This window comes from Sorex araneus, chromosome 10, assembly GCF_027595985.1.
Source record: "Sorex araneus isolate mSorAra2 chromosome 10, mSorAra2.pri, whole genome shotgun sequence".
NCBI classification, from domain to species: Eukaryota; Metazoa; Chordata; class Mammalia; order Eulipotyphla; family Soricidae; genus Sorex; species Sorex araneus.
This window is the reverse complement of record NC_073311.1, coordinates 61183477-61207238: the sequence shown is the minus strand read 5'-3', so window position 1 is coordinate 61207238 and position 23762 is coordinate 61183477. Positions and strand designations below refer to the sequence as shown.

Sequence of the window (23762 nt, the reverse complement as noted above, 5' to 3'; positions counted from 1 at the left end):
TATCTGTCCCATACCAAGCTGAGGAAGAAGGAACTCTCAGTCCTAATTTGAGTATAAGTACATGTAAGATCATTCCAAACATTTTGGGGGAAGTAAATATCAAATTTTTAGAAAAGTGACTTTGGATTCTAGATCTACATCCTTAAAATACCTACTTGGAGTAGGGGTTAAAACTCGAATTCCTTTACAGAAATGAATTCTAAAGGGAGAACCTCACTACAAAAAAGGACAAACATTATTTTAAAAGCTTATCATAGGATCAAGTGGGATAGGGAACTGTGGCAAGTCTGGGTTCAGCAGGAGGAAAACGGATTTTAAATCATGGTATAGCCCCACAACGGAATGTTATACAGCTACTTGAATGATTTTTCTAAGGCTTTTGCAATGTGTAAAATAATCATCTTCAGACATTCAGTAAGGAGAAGTTATTTTATGATTACTTAACAATGGCTGGACTGGAGTGATAGCACAGTGGGTAGGGCGTTTGCCTTGCACTCGGCTGACCCAGGTTCAATCCCTCCGTCCCTCTCAGAGAGCCCAGCAAGCTACCAAGAGTATCCCGCCCACACAGCAGAGCCTGGGAAGCTACCCGTGGCATATTTGATATGCCAAAAACAGTAACAACAAGTCTCACAATGGAGACGTTACTGGTGCCCGCTCGAGCAAATCGATGAGCAACGGGATGACAGTGCTACAGTGCTACTTAACAATGGCAAATATGGATTTGAAGAAATAGAGTCAGGATAACAGAAATATACTTGCTTTCACGAAAGGAGCTTATGCATTCCCCATGCCCTCTTTTCCTCCCCGAGGAAGTTTCCATTTACCACCCCCCCCCAACACACCGGGTAGTGCCTCCCTGAATTGGAGGTGTCCCAGACAGAGTTGAGGGACCCTCCAAAGAGCGTTAACAACCCCCAAGCAGAGCATGGAGCAGAGCACGTGCACGCAGAGCACGGAGGCAGCAGGATTTGGCTCACAGCTGGTTCTCAAGCCATACTTTCAATCACTGTAGCGTAGTTGTTGTTTTTTTAAAAATTTCTTTAAATATCATAACATTTAAAAAATATTTTTAATATATTTTCTTTTCATAAAGTAGTTCACAGTAGTTCATTGCAGATAGTATTTCAACACCAATCCCACCACTGAGCACCTTCCCACCGCAATGAGAGGGAAGTGTGTGGAGGTTGTTGTGTTTCACTCTGAAGCCATTTAAGCCCGTATGTAGGAGAATACAAGCAAGTTTGTTAAAGCCGGACAAATGCTATCACAACATGTTAACAGATTCATAGGTTAGGGGCTCAATAGACCTTTCCATAACTTCAAATTAGCTTGATTTTTTTTTTTCTTTTTGGGTCACACTCAGCAATGCACAGGGGTTACTCCTGGCTCATGCACTCAGGAATTACTCCTGGCGGTGCTCTGGGGACCCTATGGGATGCTGGGATTCGAACCTGGGTCGTTCGCGTGCAAGGCAAACGCCCTACCCGCTGCGCTATTGCTCCAGCACCAAAGTAGCTTGATTTATAATTATAAATGATCCTAATAAAAATCTCATTTTATTATTATTTTTAAAGACAGTGACGTGTAAAGAGTCCGCTCTTGTTCACTGGGGCCCCCAGAGTCTAGACTGGACTCTTGCTTCCCGCGCTGGCACGGCTGGCGCCTCCAGCCTGCATCCCCGCGCCCTCCAAGGCCTCGGACCCGGTTTCTCCGAGTCCGGGGTACAGCTGCCCCTAGTGGCGGCTGGCAGGGCGTCAGAGGCCAGCACGCACCTGGGATCGCGGTGACCTTGACTTACGATTGCCAGGAGGGGTGGGGGTGGGGGGTGCGGAGGCCCCTTTGGATGGAAAGTTGCAAAGTCGCTGAGGCCCGGAGACCACCAACATCCAGGGTTTGAGGACCGCAAGGGTGGTGGGGAGCACTAGCCCGTGTCCCCTGCCTGGGGTGACCATCCTAGAGCCAACCTGGACAGATCCTGCTCACCACGAGGCAGCCCAGGAACCGCCCCCGGGAAAACCCAAACGTTCCAGAGCCCCGAGGGCAGAGGGACGTAATTTACAATTCACTGCAGGCGGGGGCGGGCTGCTATTCCCTGCATTTCCGAGAGTGAATTAAAAAAAAAAAAATCTGCCAAATTCGAAAGAGAGTGTGTGCAAATTTAGTTTACTTTTGCTAGCGTGTCCTGAAAAAATGGATTGCCCTAGAAAATATTTAGTTATATAAAAAAAGCAATTAATTGCTTTGTCTATTCCGATGCATTTCTTTCCTGCTAATTAAATAACACAACTTTGGGGTGAATATTGCGAATAGGTGAAAGAATTGTATTTAAGTTTGTAAAAAAAAAAATGATTGAAAGAATTAAAAGAATAAAAAGGTGTGTCCCCTCGGGTCGAGAGCCAGAGTGGGGGAGGGGATGGGGCAAACTCCCCCCCCCCCTAGGGCAGCTCGGGTGAGGCTGGGGCGGGGGTGCGTTGATGCGCCCCCAAGGAGTCGCCGAGCTTCCCGGGGGCGTTTGGCCGTGTCCCCCGCGCCACCCACCCCGTGGAGTTCCTCCGCCAGAGACTAGCCGTGCGTTTCCCGGGGCGCAGGTGGAGGAAGGCGGGTGGGGGGACCGGGACCCCCCTCCCCAAGCTGCAGTCCTTCTGTGCTTTGCAAAGGGCGCCTGAAGGGACATAAAACACAAAAGTTAGAAGTTAGCGCCCGGCAGGCTCTGACGCCGGAACCGCGGGCTCGGCGAGCGGATCGCTGGATCCGGACGCTGCAATATCAGGATACAGCGACTCTGCGGGTGGAGACCCCCAGGGGCCACCTGCAAGCCCGCGTCGGTCGGTCCCCGGCCCGGTGCGCCCCTCCGGGGAGGAAAGCTGGGTGAGCGGGGGTGGGGTGGGGGTGGGGGTGGGGGTCTCCCGTCGCAGGCTCGGCTCGGGGCTCCTGCCCAGCTTCCTGCCTGCGAGGGCAGTGTCCACGCCAGGCGCCGGCGGTTTGTGCAACTGGGAAACTCGATAGGAGGCAGCAGCTGATCTCCCACCGCCCTAAAAATACTCGCTGGGCGCGCGGCGGGGCTCGGGCCGGCGGAGGAGCAGCTGCCTGCGAGCAAGGGAGTCCCGGGCAGGTTTGAACCAGAACTGCGTGTAAGCGGTGGCGCTGGGGCCCCAGGGCTCCCGGGCTCTCCCTCCGGGTGCTGTCTCTGGGGTTAAAGGACCGACGGCGGGGGCGCAGGGCGTGGGGACCGGGTCGCCAGCTTGCCCCGCGCTGCTGAAGCAGCTGGAAAGGGGGCGAGGACCTACACCCCGTCTTCTGTCTTCTCCCTCTTTGGCATTGCCCTGCGTTGTTTTAGGAAGTCGCTTGCTGTTCTTCTCTCTTCTTTCTTTCTTTCTTTCTTTCTTTCTTTCTTTCTTTCTTTCTTTCTTTCTTTCTTTCTTTCTTTCTTTCTTTCTTTCTTTCTTTCTTTCTTTCTTTCTTTCTTTCTTTCTTTCTTTCTCTCTTTCTTTCTCTCTTTCTTTCTCTCTTTCTTTCTCTCTTTCTTTCTCTCTTTCTTTCTCTCTTTCTTTCTCTCTTTCTTTCTTTCTTTCTTTCTTTCTTTCTTTCTTTCTTTCTTTCTTTCGTTCTTTCGTTCTTTCGTTCTTTCTTCTTTCCTTTCTCTCTTTCTTTCTTTCTTTCTTTCTTTCTTTCTTTCTTTCTTTCTTTCTTTCTTTCTTTCTTTCTTTCTTTCTTTCTTTCTTTCTTTCTTTCTCTCTTTCTCTCTCTCTCTCTCTCTCTCTCTCTCTCTCTCTCTCTCTCTCTCTCTCTCTCTCTCCTTCGTTCTGCTCTGCAATGCACACTTTGACGACAGTTATAGGAACCTGGTGTTTGAAGGTAGCTTGAAGCCACTGGCCACGGTATTTCTGCCCCCTCCTCTTCTCCTCTTTGCTTTTTTTGTGGTTCCGTTTGGGGATTTTTAAAAATCACCCCATAGTTGTGTCTGTCTGAGGAATCTTATCTGTTGTGGGTTCACTCTTTCCTCTGATGTGCTTGAACTTGGAGGAGTGTTTGCAGATGAGGCATTTCGGTCGGTTGTCATTTCTGCTCTTGATTTTCCCAGTTGTTCTGGGTATTCTTGGAGGGGGAGAGGGAGAAAAGGGACGAAGGGATGTGTCAAGATCTTTTAGTTCAAATTTCGTGAGTCGTGATGTTAAAGAACTTATTGCATGTCTATTCCTATGTGAGCTGCTCCTGAAAACGCCTTAGATAACAGTACAGCCCTAAGTACATTCATTTAAACGTTACGGTTTCGCTCTTATACCATGATCTGGCCGACCCCTGGTAACTGGAGTGAGTTGCTGTGCAAGAACAGAAGCTTTGGGTGCTTTTAGCGTGTTTGCTTCAGGTGTCCAGCCAGGAAGGTCTCAGAGCTACCTCTCTCTGTGGCGCCTGGCTATTCTCTGGGAGAGGAGCTAGTGGACACTTAGAATTAGGCCATAATTTTGCAGGACCTATGGGCGTGGCACTTCCGATATGCATTTCAGGGAATCAGAAAACCAAATGTAGAATTATCACGGAATCAGAAGTTTGGCCCTTAAGTGGAGCGTTTCCCTTCTCTGCGCTCTGCTCCTCAAGTCACTCCCGCAATGCACGCTTCATGGGGGTGACTTTGTGTTTAAAGTGGGGTCACTCAAGTTCTCCAGGTCTGTCAGCGGTTGTAAAGATGCGAACATCCCTGCGTGGGTTTACATGGATGTGCATGCATGCATGGGGTCCGAGGGGCCGGGGGCGTTATCCGTTCCTCCTGCCTCTTCCTCTCTGTCTTCCCTGAAGCTGCGGCCTAGCGCTGAGCTTGAACTTGTAGCGTCCAGCGGGGCGGGGTTGGGGAGCGTCCCGTGACGGAGTGCAGCCAATGAGAGCTGCAATTTCTATCCTTCCTGGGGCGTCGGAACTTAACCTGGGTTCTGGGAGGGAAACGCTGGACAGTAATTGGAGATATTAACCGCAAATCCTCATGGGATGAAGTGCCCACGGGTAAATGCAATCCGCCACCAACCAACACAGCGACAGTAGCTTAGTACCTTTCCTGTGTTTGTCCATGCTGGGTTGTGGAGTGCGCTGGCTGTTCGACCATGTCCCTTGCGACCCTACATGTTGGAGAAAGAAGGGTGCTGAGGGTCTGGGGGCAAGGTTGCAGGCAAAGTTAGAGGAAAGGGGGAAGGAGAGGTCTAGAGAGGTGGGGAGCAGAAGGGAACTGGAGATTGTGGAAGGGGAGAACGAGACAAAAATCTCATGAAGATAGAAATTGTGCTAGAGTTTTTATTTACTAACCTGAATCACGTCCCTTACTATGATTATGTTGTGCATTTCTCTGATCGGTGGGAACCTTGATACTGAGAACTTGGGGAATAGTGTGATGGTTTTGTGCTCTAAGAAAGGGGCTGTTTGTGCATTGGGCATTGGTGGATTCTTAGTGCCTAGCACAAGGTCAGCTTGTACAGTGTGTTGACACTTAGTGAACAGAGATGCATGGTGGAAAATTCCAGATGCATCCCAGTGAGTCTCAGATGCATGGTGGAAAATGTTCTTTTGCTTTTTAGGTTGACATACATTGGTATTTTCTTTTCCTAGTTCCACACATTTATTTAAATGTTAATTGGCAAGCTTTCAGATTGGCTCAAAAAAAGTCAAGCATTGAGAATAGTTAATGAGTCATGTGTTTTAGAAATACAGGTTATGCCGTAGCATCTGATGTCATGATAATGATTAAACATTAAGATTAATTAAGATAGCCATTATAATTATATACACTTGGGTAAAATGATAAAACTAATAGAAGTAGAAATTTTCTGGTTTATTCTAGGAGAAAGTTTATATGTTTTTCAATTAATAATTGGCTAGAAAGTATCCTTTTATTCTACTGAAGGAGGAAAGTATTTCTAAAATTACATTACTAGCTTTTTCCTTTTAGCTTGTTTCTTTATTCCATCTTCCCAGACGCACATTAGCATGCAATTATGGACTCATAGCTTTCATTTGCTCTTAAAAGATCTCAAGTACTTTTTAACTCCAGTCCAGCTTAGAACCTAAATAGTTTCAAACATCTCGATGCTGGTTCTGCAGGTTGTGTTAATTAAACTATGTCCAAATGTGAGCCACCGGGAGTATTCACATGATAGGGAATTCTTGAAACTTAGATTTACCAAATATATAATCTCATTTTGCTTTTTTTTTCTTTTTTGTTTTTTGGGCCATACCTGGCAATGCTCACAGGTTACTCCTCGTTCTGTACTGAGGAATTACTCCTGGCAGTGCTCAGGGGACCACATGGGATGGAATCAAATCTGGATCAGCTACATGCAAGGCAAATGCCCTAATCACTGTACTATCTCTCTAGCCCTAGATCTTTATTTATTTATTTATTTATTGATTTATTCAGTTAGGGTTTTGGTCCCACACCTGGCATTGCTCAGGGCTTACTCCTGGCTCTGCTCTCAGGATCACTCCTGGGAGTCTTGAGGTACCATATTGGGTGCTGAAGATCCAACCCAAGTTGGCTGCATGCAAGGCAAGTGCCCAGTCTGCTGTACTATCTTTTCGGCTTCTCATCCTGATGTTTAAGTATACATACTTTTCTTGTGAAAATAAAAAAGAGGTCTTAAACTAAAGAGCATCGATGATTTATCCCTCAAGGAATTTACTAGAAGTAATCTGTGAGGGGAATTCCACACAAACTCTCAATACACACAACATGTGAGTGCTTCCTCACTGAGCCTTCAGCCCATCTAGTGCTTTCGAACACTTTTGCTTCATGTTTGATTTTTTCCCAACAATTTGCCTATGGTTTCCAAACTTTGTATAATGCTCCTTCTCTTTCTTGAGGAGAAAAAAAAATGATCTGTAGCCATTTCTAATTCAATGACCAATAAGAGAACCAGCCAAAAGGTGCTGTTTTACTTCTGTAAGCCTTTGCCAACCTTTATGAATCGAACTCAGATGCCAGAATGTGGAAGAGAAACAGGCCAGTGAGTGCGCCCCGTCCATTGAGCTGCCTATCTTCAACTCCTACTTACTTTAATGGGACTAGATAAGATACGAGCTTTAAAAATAGTACATTGGAGACGGCAGGATACAGTGAGAGGAACATGGACAAGCAGTCTGTAGCCTGGCAAGTTGTGGAACCTAGTTACACTTCTAAGTTAAAAGAGAATAGCTCCACAAATGTTGAAGGCTGCTTTGAAGACTGTAGATAATGTATGAAAAGTACCTAGAGTGTAGGAGCTACTAAAGAAATAAATAGTAGGCTTTCTAAGAGTTCCAGAGTGCTACAGCTCTTGCTGAAATCTCACTGGAGATTTTTGATGGAGTCATTCCCCTGCTCTGATACCATCTGTTTCTGCCCAGCACCGAGAGGAATTCACTGAGAAAGCAGTCAAGAGTGCGTTACTCTCACCACCCTCACCCGCATCCCTCTCGAGACCCCATTAACTCAGAGGAGAAGCTCCAAGCCTAGGAATGACCGGCCAAGCCCTGTTCACTTTGCCTCCCCTCGCCCCTGGAATCCCTTCCAGAAGGACTCTAATGGGATACAGATTTAGAGAGAAAAGACACACTTGGTCCCCAACCTCGTGTCGGATGCACTTCCTGTGAGAATGACTCTGACTTTGGGGCTGTGGCTTTTGGATGATCCTTTTACTTGTTTTGTACTGAATCAGCCTGAAACACTCAGTTTTAATATCCTTCCGAGACAGGCTGATGACTGCAGGCATCCTGGTCTCTGTATTACTGTTTGCTTCCCTCAGTGAAATGTTGTAGGAAGTTGTGCCCAACGGAAGCTGTCTGCGGAGGCCAGCTTCAATGAACATGGGAAAGATTTTGCTCTGATACCGGTTTCATCTTTCATTTTCACTGGTTTCATTTTTCTTCCCTTTTTCTTGAATCTTTTTTAGCTTGTTGAAATCATTTTAGGCAAACATTTCTTTGAGATACCACTATTGATGGGTATTATTATGTACTTTACAAATTAAAACTTTTTTCTTAAAAAATAAACCTGTGACTATTGAGACGTCAATTCAAATGTATAAATGTACCTTTACAATGTACAGAATCCTGCAGCTGGAGCAATAGTGCAGTCGTTAGGGTGCTTAACACGCAGCTGACCCAGGTTCAATTCTTGGCCTCCCAAATGGTCTTCCGAGCACTGCCAAGAGTAATTCCTGAGTGCAGAGTCCAAAGTAACCCCTGAGCACTGTCAAGCATGGCCCCAAACAAAACCACACAAAAAAAATCAAAACAAAAAGAATGTAGAAAACCTTCATTAGAAACTCAAATAACTTTGGCATGGAGTTTCCTGTATTCTCAACTGTGAAAATTAGCAAGTTTATTTTTTGACATCGGGTAGGGCATTTGCCTTGCATGCAGCCGACCCAGGTTTGATTCCTCCATCCCTCTTGGAGAACCCGGCAAGCTACCGAGTATCCTGCCTGCATAGTAGAGCCTGGCAAGCTACCTGTGGCGTAATCAATATGCCAATAACAGTAACAACAGGTCTCATGATGGAGACGTTACTGCTGCCCGCTCGAGCAAATCGATGAACAATGGGACGACAGTGCTACAAACAGACAGTGCATACCTTTGTGACTATAAGTTTGCAGAAGATAATTTAATAACAAGGTGTCTTCTCTTTCCCTTTTTCAAGACTAAACCAGAGAAAGAAGAATGAGCCTTTCCTTCTGTGGCAGTGAAGCTTCTTCCTACAACATCTCCCAGGGCGTGTTGCAAAACCCTTGCTTCGTGGATGCACTCAACCTGGTCCCCCATGTCTTCCTACTCTTTATCACATTTCCAATACTGTTCATTGGTAAGTAATTCTGTTGTCCTTCCCCCCTTCCACTGAAAGTTTATTTAAAAATTTATGAACAGTTGAGACTTGGTATAATGTGACTTAATTTCTCCAACATGAGGACTGATCTATACATGTCAGAAAAGAACCAGTATTTGTGGTTTGCAATTATTAATTTTTTTTGCTTTTGGGTCACACATGGTGATGCTTAGGGGTTACTCCTGGCTCATGCACTCAGGAATGACTCCTGGTGGTGCTCGGGGAACCATATGGGATGCCAGGGATTGAACCTGGGTTGGCCGTGTGCAAGGCAAACACCCTACCCGCTGTACTATTGCTCCATTCCCTATTATTTATATTCCTGGGACATGATTTTCTATGAGCAGAAATAGAACTAATTTGCCTTCTTATAAGTGGACTTCATGTAGTAATAGTTATTTTCAAGAAGTTTTTCTGTGAGCGATATTGGAAGGATTTATTGAGCGTTTGCTTGGTACTACTTGGTGAAGAGAATGAAAAAGTGGGTAAAACACTGGCTGGGCTAGAAGCCACTGGCATTGATGTTTAGATGGATTTGTCAAAATCAAGAGAAATAAAGGCAAAAATCCAGGGATACTGAGTATGCAACTTAAATATGGTGATAGGGATATTTCAGGGACAAAGTATATATGCAAAAAAAAGGAATTAATGATAGAGCTCTTCTATTATTTTGTAGGTTATATATATTGAAAATTCAGTTATTCAGACCATGTGAACATGATTTTAGAACCAAGATTTTAACATTTCAAAACTATGAAATATTGCCATGTATACAAGTGGTGAGGTACTAAATGAGGGTTAAACTTGTCATTACTCATCATAAGAAATGGAATGGGGCCACAGCAGCTTGGGCACTTGCCTTGCATATGGCTGACCTGAGTTCAATACCCGGTACCCGTTTGGGCTCCAGAGCACCAGCAGAAATGATTCCTGAGTGTAGAGCCGAGAGTAAGTCCTGTGCACCACTGGGAGTGGCCAAAAACCAAACCCAAGCCAAACCAAACAACCCGTCCAAATTGTGGTGTTGGAACAGGTATGCATGAAACCCTGTCATTAATACCATTAATATTATTGTAAATCACAGTGCTTAGGAGAGAGAGAGAGAAAAAGAGAAAGAGATAGAAAGAGGGAGAGAGGGAGAGAAAGAGAGAGAGTGAAAGAGAAGAAAAATGCCTGCCATCGAGGTAGGCTGGGCCGGGGCAGGTAGGGGAGCGTTGATGGGAGGGAAACTGGGGACACTGGTGCTGGGAAATGTACACTGGTGGAAAGATGGGTGTTGGAACACTGTGTGACTGAAACCTCATCATGAACAGCTTTGTAAAGCTCAGTCTCACAGTGATTCAATAATGAAATCTGAAAAAAAATGCAACATAAAAATAGTTTAAATAAAGAAGAAAATGATTATATTAAACTTTCAACCATAAAGATAAAATAAAGAGAAAGCATAATTTTGGCATAATAATTTGCCTTCATTTAAGCTTTAAAAATAACATACCATCATTTATTTATTTAGCAATGATGGGATGGAGAAATTGAATAAGAGTCAAGGTGATTACCTTGCTTACAGCTAACTCTGGTTCTAGCCTGAGCATCACATAATTTGCAAATACCACAAGAACTCCCCTTCCCGACACAGAGCTGGGAATGGCCCCCATCACTACTGGATGTGTTCTGCACTATACTCCCCCCAAACATTGAGAGGCGACTATATCTCTGGTTTTCTAAAAATGATAAAGGGGCTGGAGCGATAGCACAGCGGGTAGGGCGTTTGCCTTGCACTCGGCCGACCCGGGTTCGATACCCAGCATCCCATATGGTCCCCCGAGCACTGCCAGGAGTAATTCCTGAGTGCAGAGCCAGGAGTAACCCCTGTGCATCGCCGGGTGTGACCCAAAAAGCAAAAAAAAAAAAATGATAAAATAATTGATGTATCATGCAGAGGCCTACATCATACCTGGCACAGAGCTATCTGTCTTAAACAAGTGCCGATTTTAAATTTATACAATGGCTGCATAGAGGGACATCAGTTATTCGTGTGATTCTAATTCTACTACTGATAATTCACATTCTGTCGTCTGATTAGCTTCTTGGGAATAATCACGACCAGAGTACTGTTTGCACCCCTGGGCTGGAGCAGGACGGACAAAGGGTGCAGGCTGTCCCCGCTCTCCCAGTGCAGAGGGTTCCAATGAAACATTTCAGAAGTCAAACGGTATAAAGCGAATATTTTTTTTGGCATTCCCAGATTCCCCAAATAACTCGCCAATCCATACCAAATCACTCATGAATCCTAAGATCACATTGACAAGGAATAAAAGCAGGAGTGATAAATGCGTCTGTGTACCAAGCCAGTTCTGGGAAGGGTCCGCCTGGGTCACCAAGCTCCTTGGGAGCCTCCGTCTCTTAAACAGCTGCTGCTATTTTTGCTTTTTGTTGTAAACTTGAAACTTCATTTTGAATTTCTTTTGTAAACTAGTGTAGAACTTTCATAGTTAGTGGCAGTGCAACTCAAACTTTCAGTGTGACTCAAACTTTCAAAGATCAGAGGGTGCTGGTATATGAATGAGAGGCACTGGCATGGAAATGGTGTTTTTTGTTTTAATGGCTCCGGAGTTATTGAGAGATCATAAATAAGCTTCAAAGAAGCATTAGATATAAGGGAAATTATAACGTGACAAAAAAGAGATATGGTGCTTGACTGCAAGAATTTTAATCATAAGTTCTAAACGTGTGCTTAATGTGACTAATCTTCCAATGTTCATTCAGGAACAATAACACATGAATCAATATCTTTTGCAAAAATTATTTTCTGCAATATCTCAAGCACAAAAATCTTTAAAGCGTCTTCACGATAAAGGGGAAAAATAACTAAGAAAAATTAAGAGGTGACAAGATGTGACAAAAGCTGGAAATCCTTCCCTAGCATACTATACGAACTGACATTATTTGGCTGATAGTTTGTGGGTTTTTTTTTTTTTTTTGGGGAGTCACACTTGGCAATGCTCAGGGGTCACTGCTGGCTCTGCACTCAGGAATTACCCCCGGCGGTGCTCAGGGGACCACCTGGGATGCTGGGAATTGAACGCAAATGCCCTACACGCTGTGCTCCAGCCCCTTGGCTGATAATCTTAAGGAGAAATCATTTAACTTTTACTAGGATATATTTTTCAAATTGTCATCAATGTAAGCAAATGAGAACCTACATTGTTTCAGAGCTTTCTGGGAAGCTCATAAATCATCAAAATTAGTTTTATTTGTGAAAACATCACTATTTATGTTGAAAGCGCCTGTATTGGCTGTGTGTAAGCCAAACGCCTTATCTGCTATTGTATAATTTCTGCTATGGCATCCAATAATTTTTAAAAAATCATTGATTGAGATCCTGTGATTTATAATAATGTTAGTAGTGGTTTCTCATGCACATAATTACAACCACACACCCATTATCAGTGTACCCACCTTCTTTTCCCAAGGATCCCAGCACCCCTCCCTTTGGACCCCCCCTAACTCAATTGTGTGGATACATTCTATATGCATACGTCTGTTCACTGACACACTTGTTATAATAATCAAGATGTGGAAACAACTAATATACCCATCTATAGATGAATGGATGAAGAAGTATATATGCATAATGGAAAACTATATAGCTCTGAAAAATAAAATCATGGAATTTGCAGCAACACCGATGGAACTAGAGGATACTGTGCTGAGTGAAGTCAGTCAGAAGAAAGAAAGGGATCGATACAGAAAGCTCTCTCTCATAGGTGGCACTTAAAGATGCACAGCAAGGTAGCAACAAACAGGCTAAGTTAGCATAATGGGAGAACTTATCCATATAACTATGATTTTAAATTAAAATCAACTTTTAAAAAAGAAGTTAGAAACATTTGCTTGGTTTTGTTTTGAGGCCACACCTGGCTATGCTCAGGCCTTAAAAACAAGTCATTAAGAGCTGTGATTTGTATGAAATTGCCATATTTCCCTCAGAGTTGTTTTTTTTTAAGCACTGTTATAATTGTTAATGTGTTAACCTCTCAGAGTTGATTTTTTTAAGCAATGTTATAATTGTTAATGTGTTAACCTATACCATTGTGTAAAATTAATTGAAAAAGGGGCTGGAGTGATAGCACAGCGGGTAGGGCGTTTGCCTTGCACGCGGCCGACCCGGGTTCGAATCCCAGCATCCCATATGGTCCCCTGAGCACCGCCAGGGGTGATTCCTGAGTGCATGAGCCAGGAGTGACCCCTGTGCATCACCGGGTGTGACCCAAAAAGCAAAAAAAAAAAAAAAAAAAAAAAAAAAAAATTAATTGAAAAAAACCTAGTCTTTATTGTTGTGAGGCTACTCCCAGCAGTTCTGGAGACCACGTGGTCTGAGTGTGTGTGTGTGTGTGTGTGTGTGTGTGTGTGTGTGAGAGAGAGAGAGAGAGAGAGGGAGAGAGAGAGAGAGAGAGGAAGGGAGAGAGAGAGTGTATGTGTGTGTATATGCGAGTGTGTGTGTATGCGAGTGTGTGTGTATATGTAACCTGGTGGAAGGGTCTCTCACATGTACAGCATGGGTTCCTCTATTTGAGTCACATCTCTGACTCTGAAATTGTTAATATTTAACAATTTATTGAACGATGAACATAGGCAAAGATTTCCACAGCTCTTCTAGAAAGCACCAATCATAAGAGTACTATGTCATAAGAACCCCTTCTCCCCGAACATATCACAGTGTAAAATAATTTTTGCATTACCCTGTATCTCTTTTCTCTTTCTTAGGGTGGGGAAGCCAAAGCTCAAAAGTCCAAATTCATCATAACACATGGCTCCATTTTCCTGGACATAACCTGAGATGGATCCTTACTTTTGCTCTTCTGTTCGTGCATGTGTGTGAGATAGCAGAAGGCATCGTCTCAGATTCGTAAGTGACCTGATCTAGTTGATGCATTTGCGTACCAGTGGGTACATTTATATGGGTAGAGGCCAGGAGCTTACAAAATAGGACTTAACTTTCTGGTCATTCCTTATTAGGAATACTTGCTCTCACCTATTTTATCATGATCATGTTTTTTGTTTGTAGTTTTGGGATACTCCACAATTTCTCTGATAACAAAAGTTTAGATCTCTGAGATTTTCTATTTCTTTACTCCCTCATCTGTTCATCCCTTGAAGAATTTTCTCCATTTAAAATACACCAGGTTGGAGCGATAGCACAGCGGTAGGGCATTTGCCTTGCACGCGGCCGACCCAGGTTTGATTCCTCTGCCCCTCTTGAAGAGCCTGGCAAGCTACCGAGAATATCTTGTCCACATGGCAGAGCCTGGCAGGCTACCCGTGGCATATTTGATATGCCAAAAACAGTAACAATAAGTCTCACAATGGAGACATTACAGGTGCCCGCTCGAACAAATCGATGAGCAACGGATTAACAGTGACAGTGACAGTGTGATGAACACACCATTGTTTATTTACCTTACCTTGCAAAATTGATGTACTTGTCAAGGCAGGGTTGGTGGGTTGACATTCTACTCTAATAGCTACATAGCACCGTAGCACTGTTGTCCCGTTGTTCATCGATTTGCTAGAGTGGGCACCAGTAATGTTTCCATGGTGAGACTTGTTGTTACTGTCTTTGGCATATCGAATACTCCATGCACAGCTTGCCAGGCTCTGCCATGCAGGCAGGATACTCTCGGTAGCTTCCTGGGCTCTCCGATAGGGATGGAGGAATTGAACCTGGGTTGGCCACGTGCAAGGCAAACGTCCTTCCCGCTGTGCTATTGCTCCAGTCCAATACCTCCATACTTTAGAGAAATGTACAGCCAGTTTTTGCGTATTTTTATTTTGTGAGTAAGCAAAGATAGGTAATGTAGGCACTGAAGAAGCTTAAGAACCAGTGATCATTGAGCCACAAATTGAAACAAATACAAAATTGTTTTTAAAAATGATTGGCGAAGGGCTGGGGAGATAGTACAGCCTATGGTGGAATGCTGGCCTTGCTCATGTCTGGCCTGTGTTCTCTCCCTGGCATTCCGCGTTTCCCCGAGCACCACCAGGAGTAAGCCCTGTGCACAGCCAGGTGGGGCCTCAAAACAAAACCAAACAAATAATTATAAAACTCCTACTTTTGAAAGAATCTTTTCCCTTTTATAAAAGAAGTTTGTACTGTGAAGTTGTACTATGATGAATTCTATTTGTAAGCTTGAACACGAGTGTTGGGGGGAATGCTTTTATCATGTAGTAACAAGAGAAACTCAATAAATAGTTTGGTGATGAAATTATGCTAACTAGTATAGCGTTCACTGAAGAGTTGACATGAAAAGATCCTCACAGTTTTTACAGAGAAAGCTCCAAACTAATTTTCCTCTTATCTACTAAGAACCTCCCTGACATCTGTTTATATTTTTCTGCTGCAATTAAAAAGAAATGAAACTTCTATGCTTTTGTCCTGGGCCAACTATTTTGTAATATTTTATAACAGTGCTCTGCATTTCTGTGCATGTCTTAGTTTTTGATAAAAATAAAAATCAGACTGAGATATCCAAGGCCTCCAAGCCTCGGGAAGATTTAATGTCTAAAACTTCTTAGTGTGTATTTGCACCAGATTATAGAAACAACGTCAATCTTTGTCAAACAAAGTCAAAAACAAAGTCTTCGTTTTCTTTATTCCTCCAATACACGGGCTAATCCGACATGTTTCTATGTTTATGCCGAAGAGTGTGTCATGTTAGCCTGCTAGTTCCTAAAAGCTGGACACCAGGTTGGCGCAGATGAACCTGTTCCAGACACATGACTGATGCATGCATTCAGCTGAACTTAGAACAGCTTGAACTGATAGTGATGAGAACATTCTCATAGCAGACTTGTCTCATCATTGTCAGGATGTTGGGGCGGGGGTTGGGTTCAGGATGGAAACATCCGAAATATGGTGGTGGGAAGGTGTAATGGAGGTGGGATTGGTATTCGAATATAAATGCAATAAAATATTGTGAACTACTTTATAAAATAAAAAATAAAGGAACTTAGAAAAAAAGGAGAGGAGCTGGAGTGATAGCACAGCGGGCAGGGTGTTTGCCTTGCACGCAGCCGACCTAGGTTCGATTCCCAGCATCCCATATGGTCCCCCTCAAGCACCGCCAGGGGTAATTCCTGAGTGCATGAGCCAGGAGTAACCCCTGTGCAATGCCGGGTGTGACCCAAAAAGAAAAAAAACAAAGGAGAGAGGCACAAACAGTTTAAAGAAAAATTAAACACCCCAAGTTGGGAGGCAGGAAATTCCAGATTGGAAAGCAATTTCATAGCTACTTTAGCCCCTATGCTAGCTTAGGCAAATTTCCAGTTATCTTTATTCAATCCAGTAACCTTTTGGTTTCATAATTTTTTACGTTTTTTGTTTCTTTATGAGGGCTCCAGTGTCATAAGCTATTTGCATAATTTGTATGCTTTCTTCTATTAATGTCTTAATTTATGTCAGTTTAATTCTTTAATCCTGTTAAAAAACCTGAAACTCCAGTAGGGAAGGAAGACCTATACAGTCTTGACTATAGTACATTATTAATAAATGGAAGTTTTGATAGCCTGTTTCAAAATCCAATCATTTCAACTTGGGTAACATCATTTGATCTCAGTGTGCCAAGCTCCTACTTTTGAAAACAAATGGGTACAATTTGATTAAAAATAAAAAGGGGGGGGAAGCAGCAGGAATCCTCAAGCAAAGCAGAAATACCCACTTGGTCTTATCCCCACTTTAGCGTTTAGCTAAAGGCTTCTTCCTCTCCCCGCTTTGAGTCTTTTCTGCAAACAGCTTTACCAGGAATCCTGATCTACATATGACACCTGCATTTCTCAGACACTGACAGGGCATGCAGGAGCCTCAATTTCACCACCAGCCCCTTGCCAAGAGGCCAGTCCGTCTTTAGTCTCTACATGAAGACGTTTTTCTGAGCCCACCCTCCCCTTTAGACCATGCAGGCAGGCTGTGAACAATGACAAGGTCTCACCGGCCAGCTACCGCCTGGAGACAGCCTCGTTCTTTCCTCTGGTGATCATTGGGTTCCCGTTGTCAACCATTCCTTTTCAGAACTGAATTTCCTCCATGGCAATCTCTTCCCGGGCTTGAACTGCTCTGTTTTGTTTATAACTTGCGCTTGATGTGTTTCAGCATTGAGAACAATGGAAGGGTTTTTCTCTGGTGGAATTGAGGGTGGCGTGTCCCACACATCGAGTCCGATCCTATTTTTTTTGCCCCCTGACTCTTTTCACTGACCACAGAACAGAGCTCTATCTTTGTGTGAACATAGTGCGCTGTTTGCAATGCGTTACCTGCTCCCCACTGCCAATGTCTCTGTCTTTGGCCCCTGAGTATGCAGTTCCTTCCTTTGGCCCCTGGGGATGCAGTTCCTTCCTTTGGCCCCTGGGGATGCAGTTCCTTCCTTTGGCCCCTGGGGATGCAGTTCCTTCCTTTAGCCCCTGGATATGCAGTTCCTTCCTTTGGCCACTAGGTATGCAGTTCCTTCCTTTGGCCCCTGGGTATGCAGTTCCTTCCGATCTCCCTTTAGAAATCAGACTTCACAGACCATCTGCATTCCGGGTTCCAGTTTTCCATGCACAATTCCTGTGCCCTGGGGACTCCAGACTTCATCCCCACAGACATCACGCCACCTCGCATCCCGGAGTCTAAGACAGTGTCTGAAGCCTTCACGCACTCGTGTTGACTGAATGAATGAGAACAGGAAATGCCCCAAGACCAGAGTTTCCGCTGGGTGGGTGGCTGGTCCGGGCTGTTGACTTAGCAGCACCGGCTTCCCTGTATCGTGAGGAGGGGATCATTCCACCTGGCCTGGCAGGCAGGAGGCCACAGTGATGCCCCCGCGCCCTCCTTTGGGTGCCTGATTTCTCGTCCTCTCCCCAGGCGCCGGGAGTCCAGGCATCTGCACCTCTTCATGCCGGCCGTGATGGGCTTTGTGGCCACCACCACGTCCATCGTGTATTACCATAACATCGAGACCTCCAACTTCCCGAAGTTGCTCTTGGGTGAGTTTGACCCCGTGTCTCCGCCCGGCCAACAGCTGGCTCCCCGTGGTTCTGGGGGAGCTGCAGCTGCATTTTTTCTGTAGCTCCGGCTGCATGCGGGAGGAAGGGAAGGCTCGGGGAGGGGAGTCCAGGTTGGGGACCCCTCTGTCTGCTGGGGCGTCTGGGAGGAGAGGCCCACGTGATGGTTGGCGTGTGGGAGCCCTTGCACTGTGCTCCGCACCTCACCCAGTTCTGCGTTTCTGTAGGGAAGTAGCTGCCAAGTTATAAGTCTTTGTGGATGCCCGGGAAATGAGAACCTTCCAGAATTGCTGCTGAGGCATGGTGGGAACGCCCATCTAGGCATCAGACTTGCTTCATTGAAGTCAGTTCCTGATGTCTGGGGGCCTCAACCACTTTCCCTGCACACCCCTAAGCAGCGTTCTCTTTGTATCTTCTCCTGCCCCTGGGCCTGGGTCTCTGCCTGAGGCTGAGCCCTCATCTCAGTATTATTGTCAGTCTTCTTCTAAGGCCTCATCCTTGCATCTCCCGGTGCACACTTTTGCAAAGAACTGAGGTGGAAGGGGAGAAATTGCATCTTAAATGAGCTGTGGGGGTCTGTGAATTTTTTAGAAATTTCTAGTTAGATATGTGCATGTACATGGTGCTTGCAGTTTTCTAACTGCAATTCATAGATGCCACCTGAATGATCACGGATGAAAATCATATTGTCTGCTCATATAGAAATCAGTAAAATAGCCATAAAACACTCATATGGTTTTATTTGCATGGCTGAAGGATATTAGGATGAAAAGGTACGGAGTACTTAATGCTGTATTATGTCACCTTATATGATCTGGCAAAAACAATTTAATAAAATTAAAAGCAGGAGGGGTTAAATGTTCATTTATAAGGTTTGTCAAATCCTGCATTATCTTGATTACGAGCTGTTTGGTATCAAGTGTCAGGGAGATATATCATAGACACCTTTGTACAAAGATGAAAAGAACAACTTTGAAATTTCCTATAGGTTATGACAAAAACAATAGCATATAAGAAAAGGTTTGGTTTAATTACTAATGGTAATATGGCTGCATGCAAGGGAGGTGACACCTCCTTATTTCACTTTGCCCCCCAATATCTGTTATAAAATTTACACATTTATCAATTTGGGGACTCAAACCCGGAAATGCTGAGGAATTATTTTCAGCAATACTTAGGGAAGATGTAGGGAAGGGATCAAACTGGAACCCCCACATTCCAGCCCATTCAGCTAGTTCTCCTCACCCCTAATATCTATTATTTCAAACTGGTAATTGCCACCTGTGTTTTGATTGAGTGTATAGTCTGTACTAGGACAATGTATAATTAATTAGAAAGTATATTCTGAAAATATTGTTTATATTTTTACATTAGATGTCCTATGAATATCAAGTAGCTCAAATTGTATTCACAGTATTTATATCTGCTCTGGTGACGTATTTCAAGTGTTTTCAAATGTTTCCAACCATCTGGGTGAGAAGAGTCCCTCTTTTGCTTTGAATGATACGTCAGACAAATCTAATATTTCATAGTCATTCTGGATCACAGCATAAGCCTCTGAAAGTTGTGAGACACTCTTGAGCAGAAGAAACTGACAATCACTTGCAAATTCTCCATGAAATCAGGGCATCTTTAAAAGTGAAATTGGAAGCTAAAGTCAAGTTTACTATTTACAAATGGACTCTTAAGTCCTCCAGAATGTACAGAATCTGGTTTTCAGATCATTGATATCTGTCTGTCTTTCCCATGGGATTATAATGGAAACTTCGAACCTGAAGCCATCAGCAGGCCTTCAACTCAATGTTCCAACATGCAAGAGAGCTTAGGTGTTAATCTCTTAGCAATGAAAATGAACCAGAAATAGAATATTAAATAAATGTCTTTGCAATTGAAACCATTATCATTATATTGAAATTTTAAGTGAAGTTTAAAAAAATCAGGGAATAAATATGTTTCTCCTTTTCTCCAGCGCTGTTTCTATATTGGGTGATGGCCTTTATTACCAAAACCATAAAGCTGGTCAAGTATTGGCAGTCAGGTTGGGACATATCAAACCTGCGTTTCTGCATCACTGGTATGATGGTCATCCTGAACGGACTCCTGATGGCCGTGGAGATCAATGTCATTCGGGTCAGAGTAAGTCTCTAAGAGTTCATAGTAACAATTCAAAATGATTGACATAGCCAGCTGTCTATCATCCATGTGTATAATATAAAATCAAACCATTAATTGTAAAAAACTAAAGCTCACCGACGGGCATGCGCACTCTCGGGCTCTCTGGGCGGCTCTGTCTCACCGCCCGCGTTCTGTGCTCTGGAACCGCTGTGTATGGGCTGGGTGGGGACGGCCGTTGGCCAAGGACCAGCAAGGGAAGAACAAGGACCAAGCTGGTTGCTGATTAGTTACCGTTTATTCAATCTTCCATCTTTCTCATCTCCTGCACTCCCAGCTCCGGCCTCTCTCTGATCTGCTCCAGCCCTCTCCCTTCTCTAGTCTCTCTTCCTCTTCTCTTTCCCACCTTGCCCTCTAGGCTACACCCAGCCAGGTAACAAAATCAACATAAGAAAGCCCTTCCTGAGGGCAGGGCATTCCAAAGCCCTTCCTGACTCTTAAGGTTTTTTTCCTTTCCTTAGTCCAAACACTTACTAACATCTTAATACTAGTTATTTTTGTATGGACATAGCAAGGGATACATTGAGGCTTGCTAGGCAGCTCTCCTGGCAACATCTTGCCACAAACTCAGACTACAGCACTCAGGCCAGATTAATCACTCCTCACCCTAGCAGTGTCCGAATCTAGTTATCACTGTTTGGATCATGACAGCATTTGTCCATGATCAAGCTCTTAATTTATAGTTAAGCATTAGGCACTTTGGCCAGGCCCATCTCGATGCCAGGGTAGCACACAACTCACCGCTTGCCCTGGGTCCGTCTCATCCCTCGGCGGGACCCTGCTTTTGGGGGTGCTAGGAAGTAAGGGCAGCTGAGGTTTAGGTTGAGAGAACAGATGCCCAGGAGGAAAATATCATGTAGAGTCAAATAACTCCCAGGTTACAAAAGCATAGGCTAAGTCTTCCTGTGTCCATACAAAAAGGATATGGTTCTGAATAAACTATGCAAAGGACTCAAAGAGAAGAGAAAAACAATATTTGCAAGTCAAGGGAACACTAAGAAAGAAATTACAAATAAACACAGAGGAATGGGAGCACCATAAGGGGAGTAACCCAATAAACCTAAACTACCAGAGGCTACGTAATCCTACAACTAATGATCCATATATCTCCATATGACCCTAGATGTTGTTGATTCATTCATAACTATCCAGTGCCTGGTGTACCAAATACATTGTTCCATTTACAGTTCGTATGAAATAATTTTATACCTGGTCTATGATTACAGATATCTTGCACGTAGTGTTTCCAGTTCTGATGTGTGACATAATAATGACATACTTTTCTCTCTGTGTTTTTTATGAAGCCCTTTGAATTTATTCTGAATGGCAAGGTCCCTGTTGCAGAGATTAGTGGAGAAGACACGATTTAACCAGACCACAAATTGACAGTCAGTTTCAGTGTTGATAGCACATTTTCAAAAGCTAGAAAATGTAAAAATGTAAAATCTTTTTTGAGTTGGTTTTATTACAGATATAAAATATTGATTACCAGCAATAGCTCTTAAAAATAGCTTTTAAAAAATTACCTTTTATGAGTTGATCCCTAGAGCAAAATGTGAAATTCAGATATTAGTTAATGTCATTGTATCAAAAGAAAGTTATTTCGAAGAATATTTTAGAAAGGTATAGAAGGAGGTATTAAAATAAAATGCGTGAAGGCCAGAGAGATAGTACAGTGGTTAGAGTGCTTGCCTTGCATGCAACCAACCCATATCTGATCCCCAGCACCCTATATGGTTCCCTGAGCCACAAGGAGTGATCCTTGAGTGCAGAGCCAGGAGTAAGCCCTAAGCACTGCTGGGTGTGGCCAAAACCCCCAAATAAATAAGTAAATAAAAACAGAAGTGTCACATTCAGATATTCAAGTATAGAAAACTTTGTCTTTAATATGTGGAGAGAATTGGGTTGCTTGTTACTCTGTGGAATTTTTCTTGCCACAGAGATATGTATTCTTCACGAAGCCTCAGAAAGTAAAACCTCCAGAAGATCTCCAGGACCTGGGCGTACGATTCCTTCAACCATTTGTAAACTTATTGTCGAAAGCAACATATTGGTGGATGAACACACTTATCATATCTGCTCACAAGAAGCCTATTGATCTGAAGGCAATTGGAAAACTACCAATAGCAATGAGAGCAGTCACCAATTATGTTTGCCTGAAAGAGGCATATGAAGAACAAAAGGTAATTTTCTATTTTTAACGTCCACAATTATAGAGTATGACCTGTTAAATAGAAAGGCACTGAGCACAGTGATCACTGGTTCAGGAAGAATAGACTCTGTTTTATGCAGTAATTTTGTGCCTTGTCAGTTGGATTTTTGAGAATATACTGAAAAAAACAGTAAAATATACTTGGGTTGTGTTTCTTTTGCAGTCAGTTCATGAAGAGGCATAGGGAGAGCATTGTTCCATATTTGGAACCAGTTGGAGAGTAATAATTAAGCTCACTTGATCGTCTATGTCTAATCCTTATTACCATATGAAAGGGTTAATTCATTGAGCTTTGTTATTAAGTGTTTTTCAAGCATACTGTCAGTTGTACTAGTATTAAGAAAAATAGATCATCTCCATTAAACCAACATTAAGAAATTTATCAAAATTTGGACTTTATCTTTCAAATGAGAAGCCTACTTGATTAGCGAGGCATCACTGCCATCAATGAGAGGGACGCTGGCATGGTGAATCAGAAAGAGCTTTGACTCTTCTAAATCATGATCAACAAAGCTATTACAATCCATGATGAAAACTACCTCTGTTCTGTATCAAAAGAGTACATTATTAAATTGATGTTACAGGAAACAGTTACTTAAAAATGAACCTGAGTCATCTCTCCAGTTTGGCCTCTGGGAAAAGTATTGCACAATCGTGAAAAACTTCTTTCCTTCAGTAAATACTAATATTTTAGCAATCTATAGTCTAGCTTTAGTATGCTACGATTATAGAAGAGTAGCTTGAACTTGGTTTGTTAATGTCTTTTATAAATAAAGTTTAATAAATGTTTTTTAAAATTTTTTTGAATGTTAAGTTTAAATAAAGGGGCTGTAGAGATAGTACAGCAGGTAGGGTGCTTGCCTTGCATGCACTAGGTTTGATCCCCCAAGTCCTGCCAGAAGTGATTTCTGAGCAAAGAGCGAGGAGTAAGTCCTGAACACAGATGGGTGTGTCCCCAAACACAGATGTAAATAAAGACAGAAATTAAGTTTCAAGAATAATCTAATTATTTATCTAATAGGAAGTTGGACATAAAACACAATGCAAGTCTATTGCATTGAACTGACTCTGTTGTCACTATGAAAACAATGTTTTCCACCTTTTCCCAAGAGTTAATTGCGGTTATTTTTGTCTTAAAATCTTTCCAATATGTAACTGTAAATGTGTAAAGTCATGGTATGTATTGCGTGTATATATCACTCTTCATTTCTTTGAGTAAGTAGGAAACACAAGTCTAAAGTAACGTTGAGAAGTATTGTCTACCATTCATGGGGATCAATACCCCGAGGACGGGACACAGAGAGAGAACAGAGGGTAGATGCTTGCCTGGGTACTGCGTCTGGTCCCCTGAGCCCTGCCAGAAGTGATCCCTCACCACAGAGCTGGGGGTGCTTCCCTCAACACCCCAAATCCTTCAACCTTCCCATAAAAAAATACACAGAGGAGAAATTCTTTGAAATTGAGATGATCTTTTCTGTTTAGCTTAAGGATTTG

The 23762-nt window shown here is 43.3% G+C and overlaps 1 protein-coding gene across 1 annotated transcript in view; it reads left to right on the top strand.

Moving 5' to 3' along the window:
* The first annotated feature begins 2645 nt into the window (after positions 1–2645).
* ABCC9 (ATP binding cassette subfamily C member 9) overlaps positions 2646–23762 on the top strand; it is a 137911-nt gene continuing 116794 nt past the window's right edge. The window contains exons 1-6 of the mRNA XM_004611277.2: positions 2646–2871; positions 8663–8824; positions 13613–13754; positions 17745–17866; positions 19854–20020; positions 21997–22239. Of these exons, the coding sequence (XP_004611334.2) occupies positions 8683–8824; positions 13613–13754; positions 17745–17866; positions 19854–20020; positions 21997–22239 (816 nt within the window). The 5' untranslated portion in view covers positions 2646–2871; positions 8663–8682. The remainder of the gene's footprint in view (positions 2872–8662; positions 8825–13612; positions 13755–17744; positions 17867–19853; positions 20021–21996; positions 22240–23762) is intronic.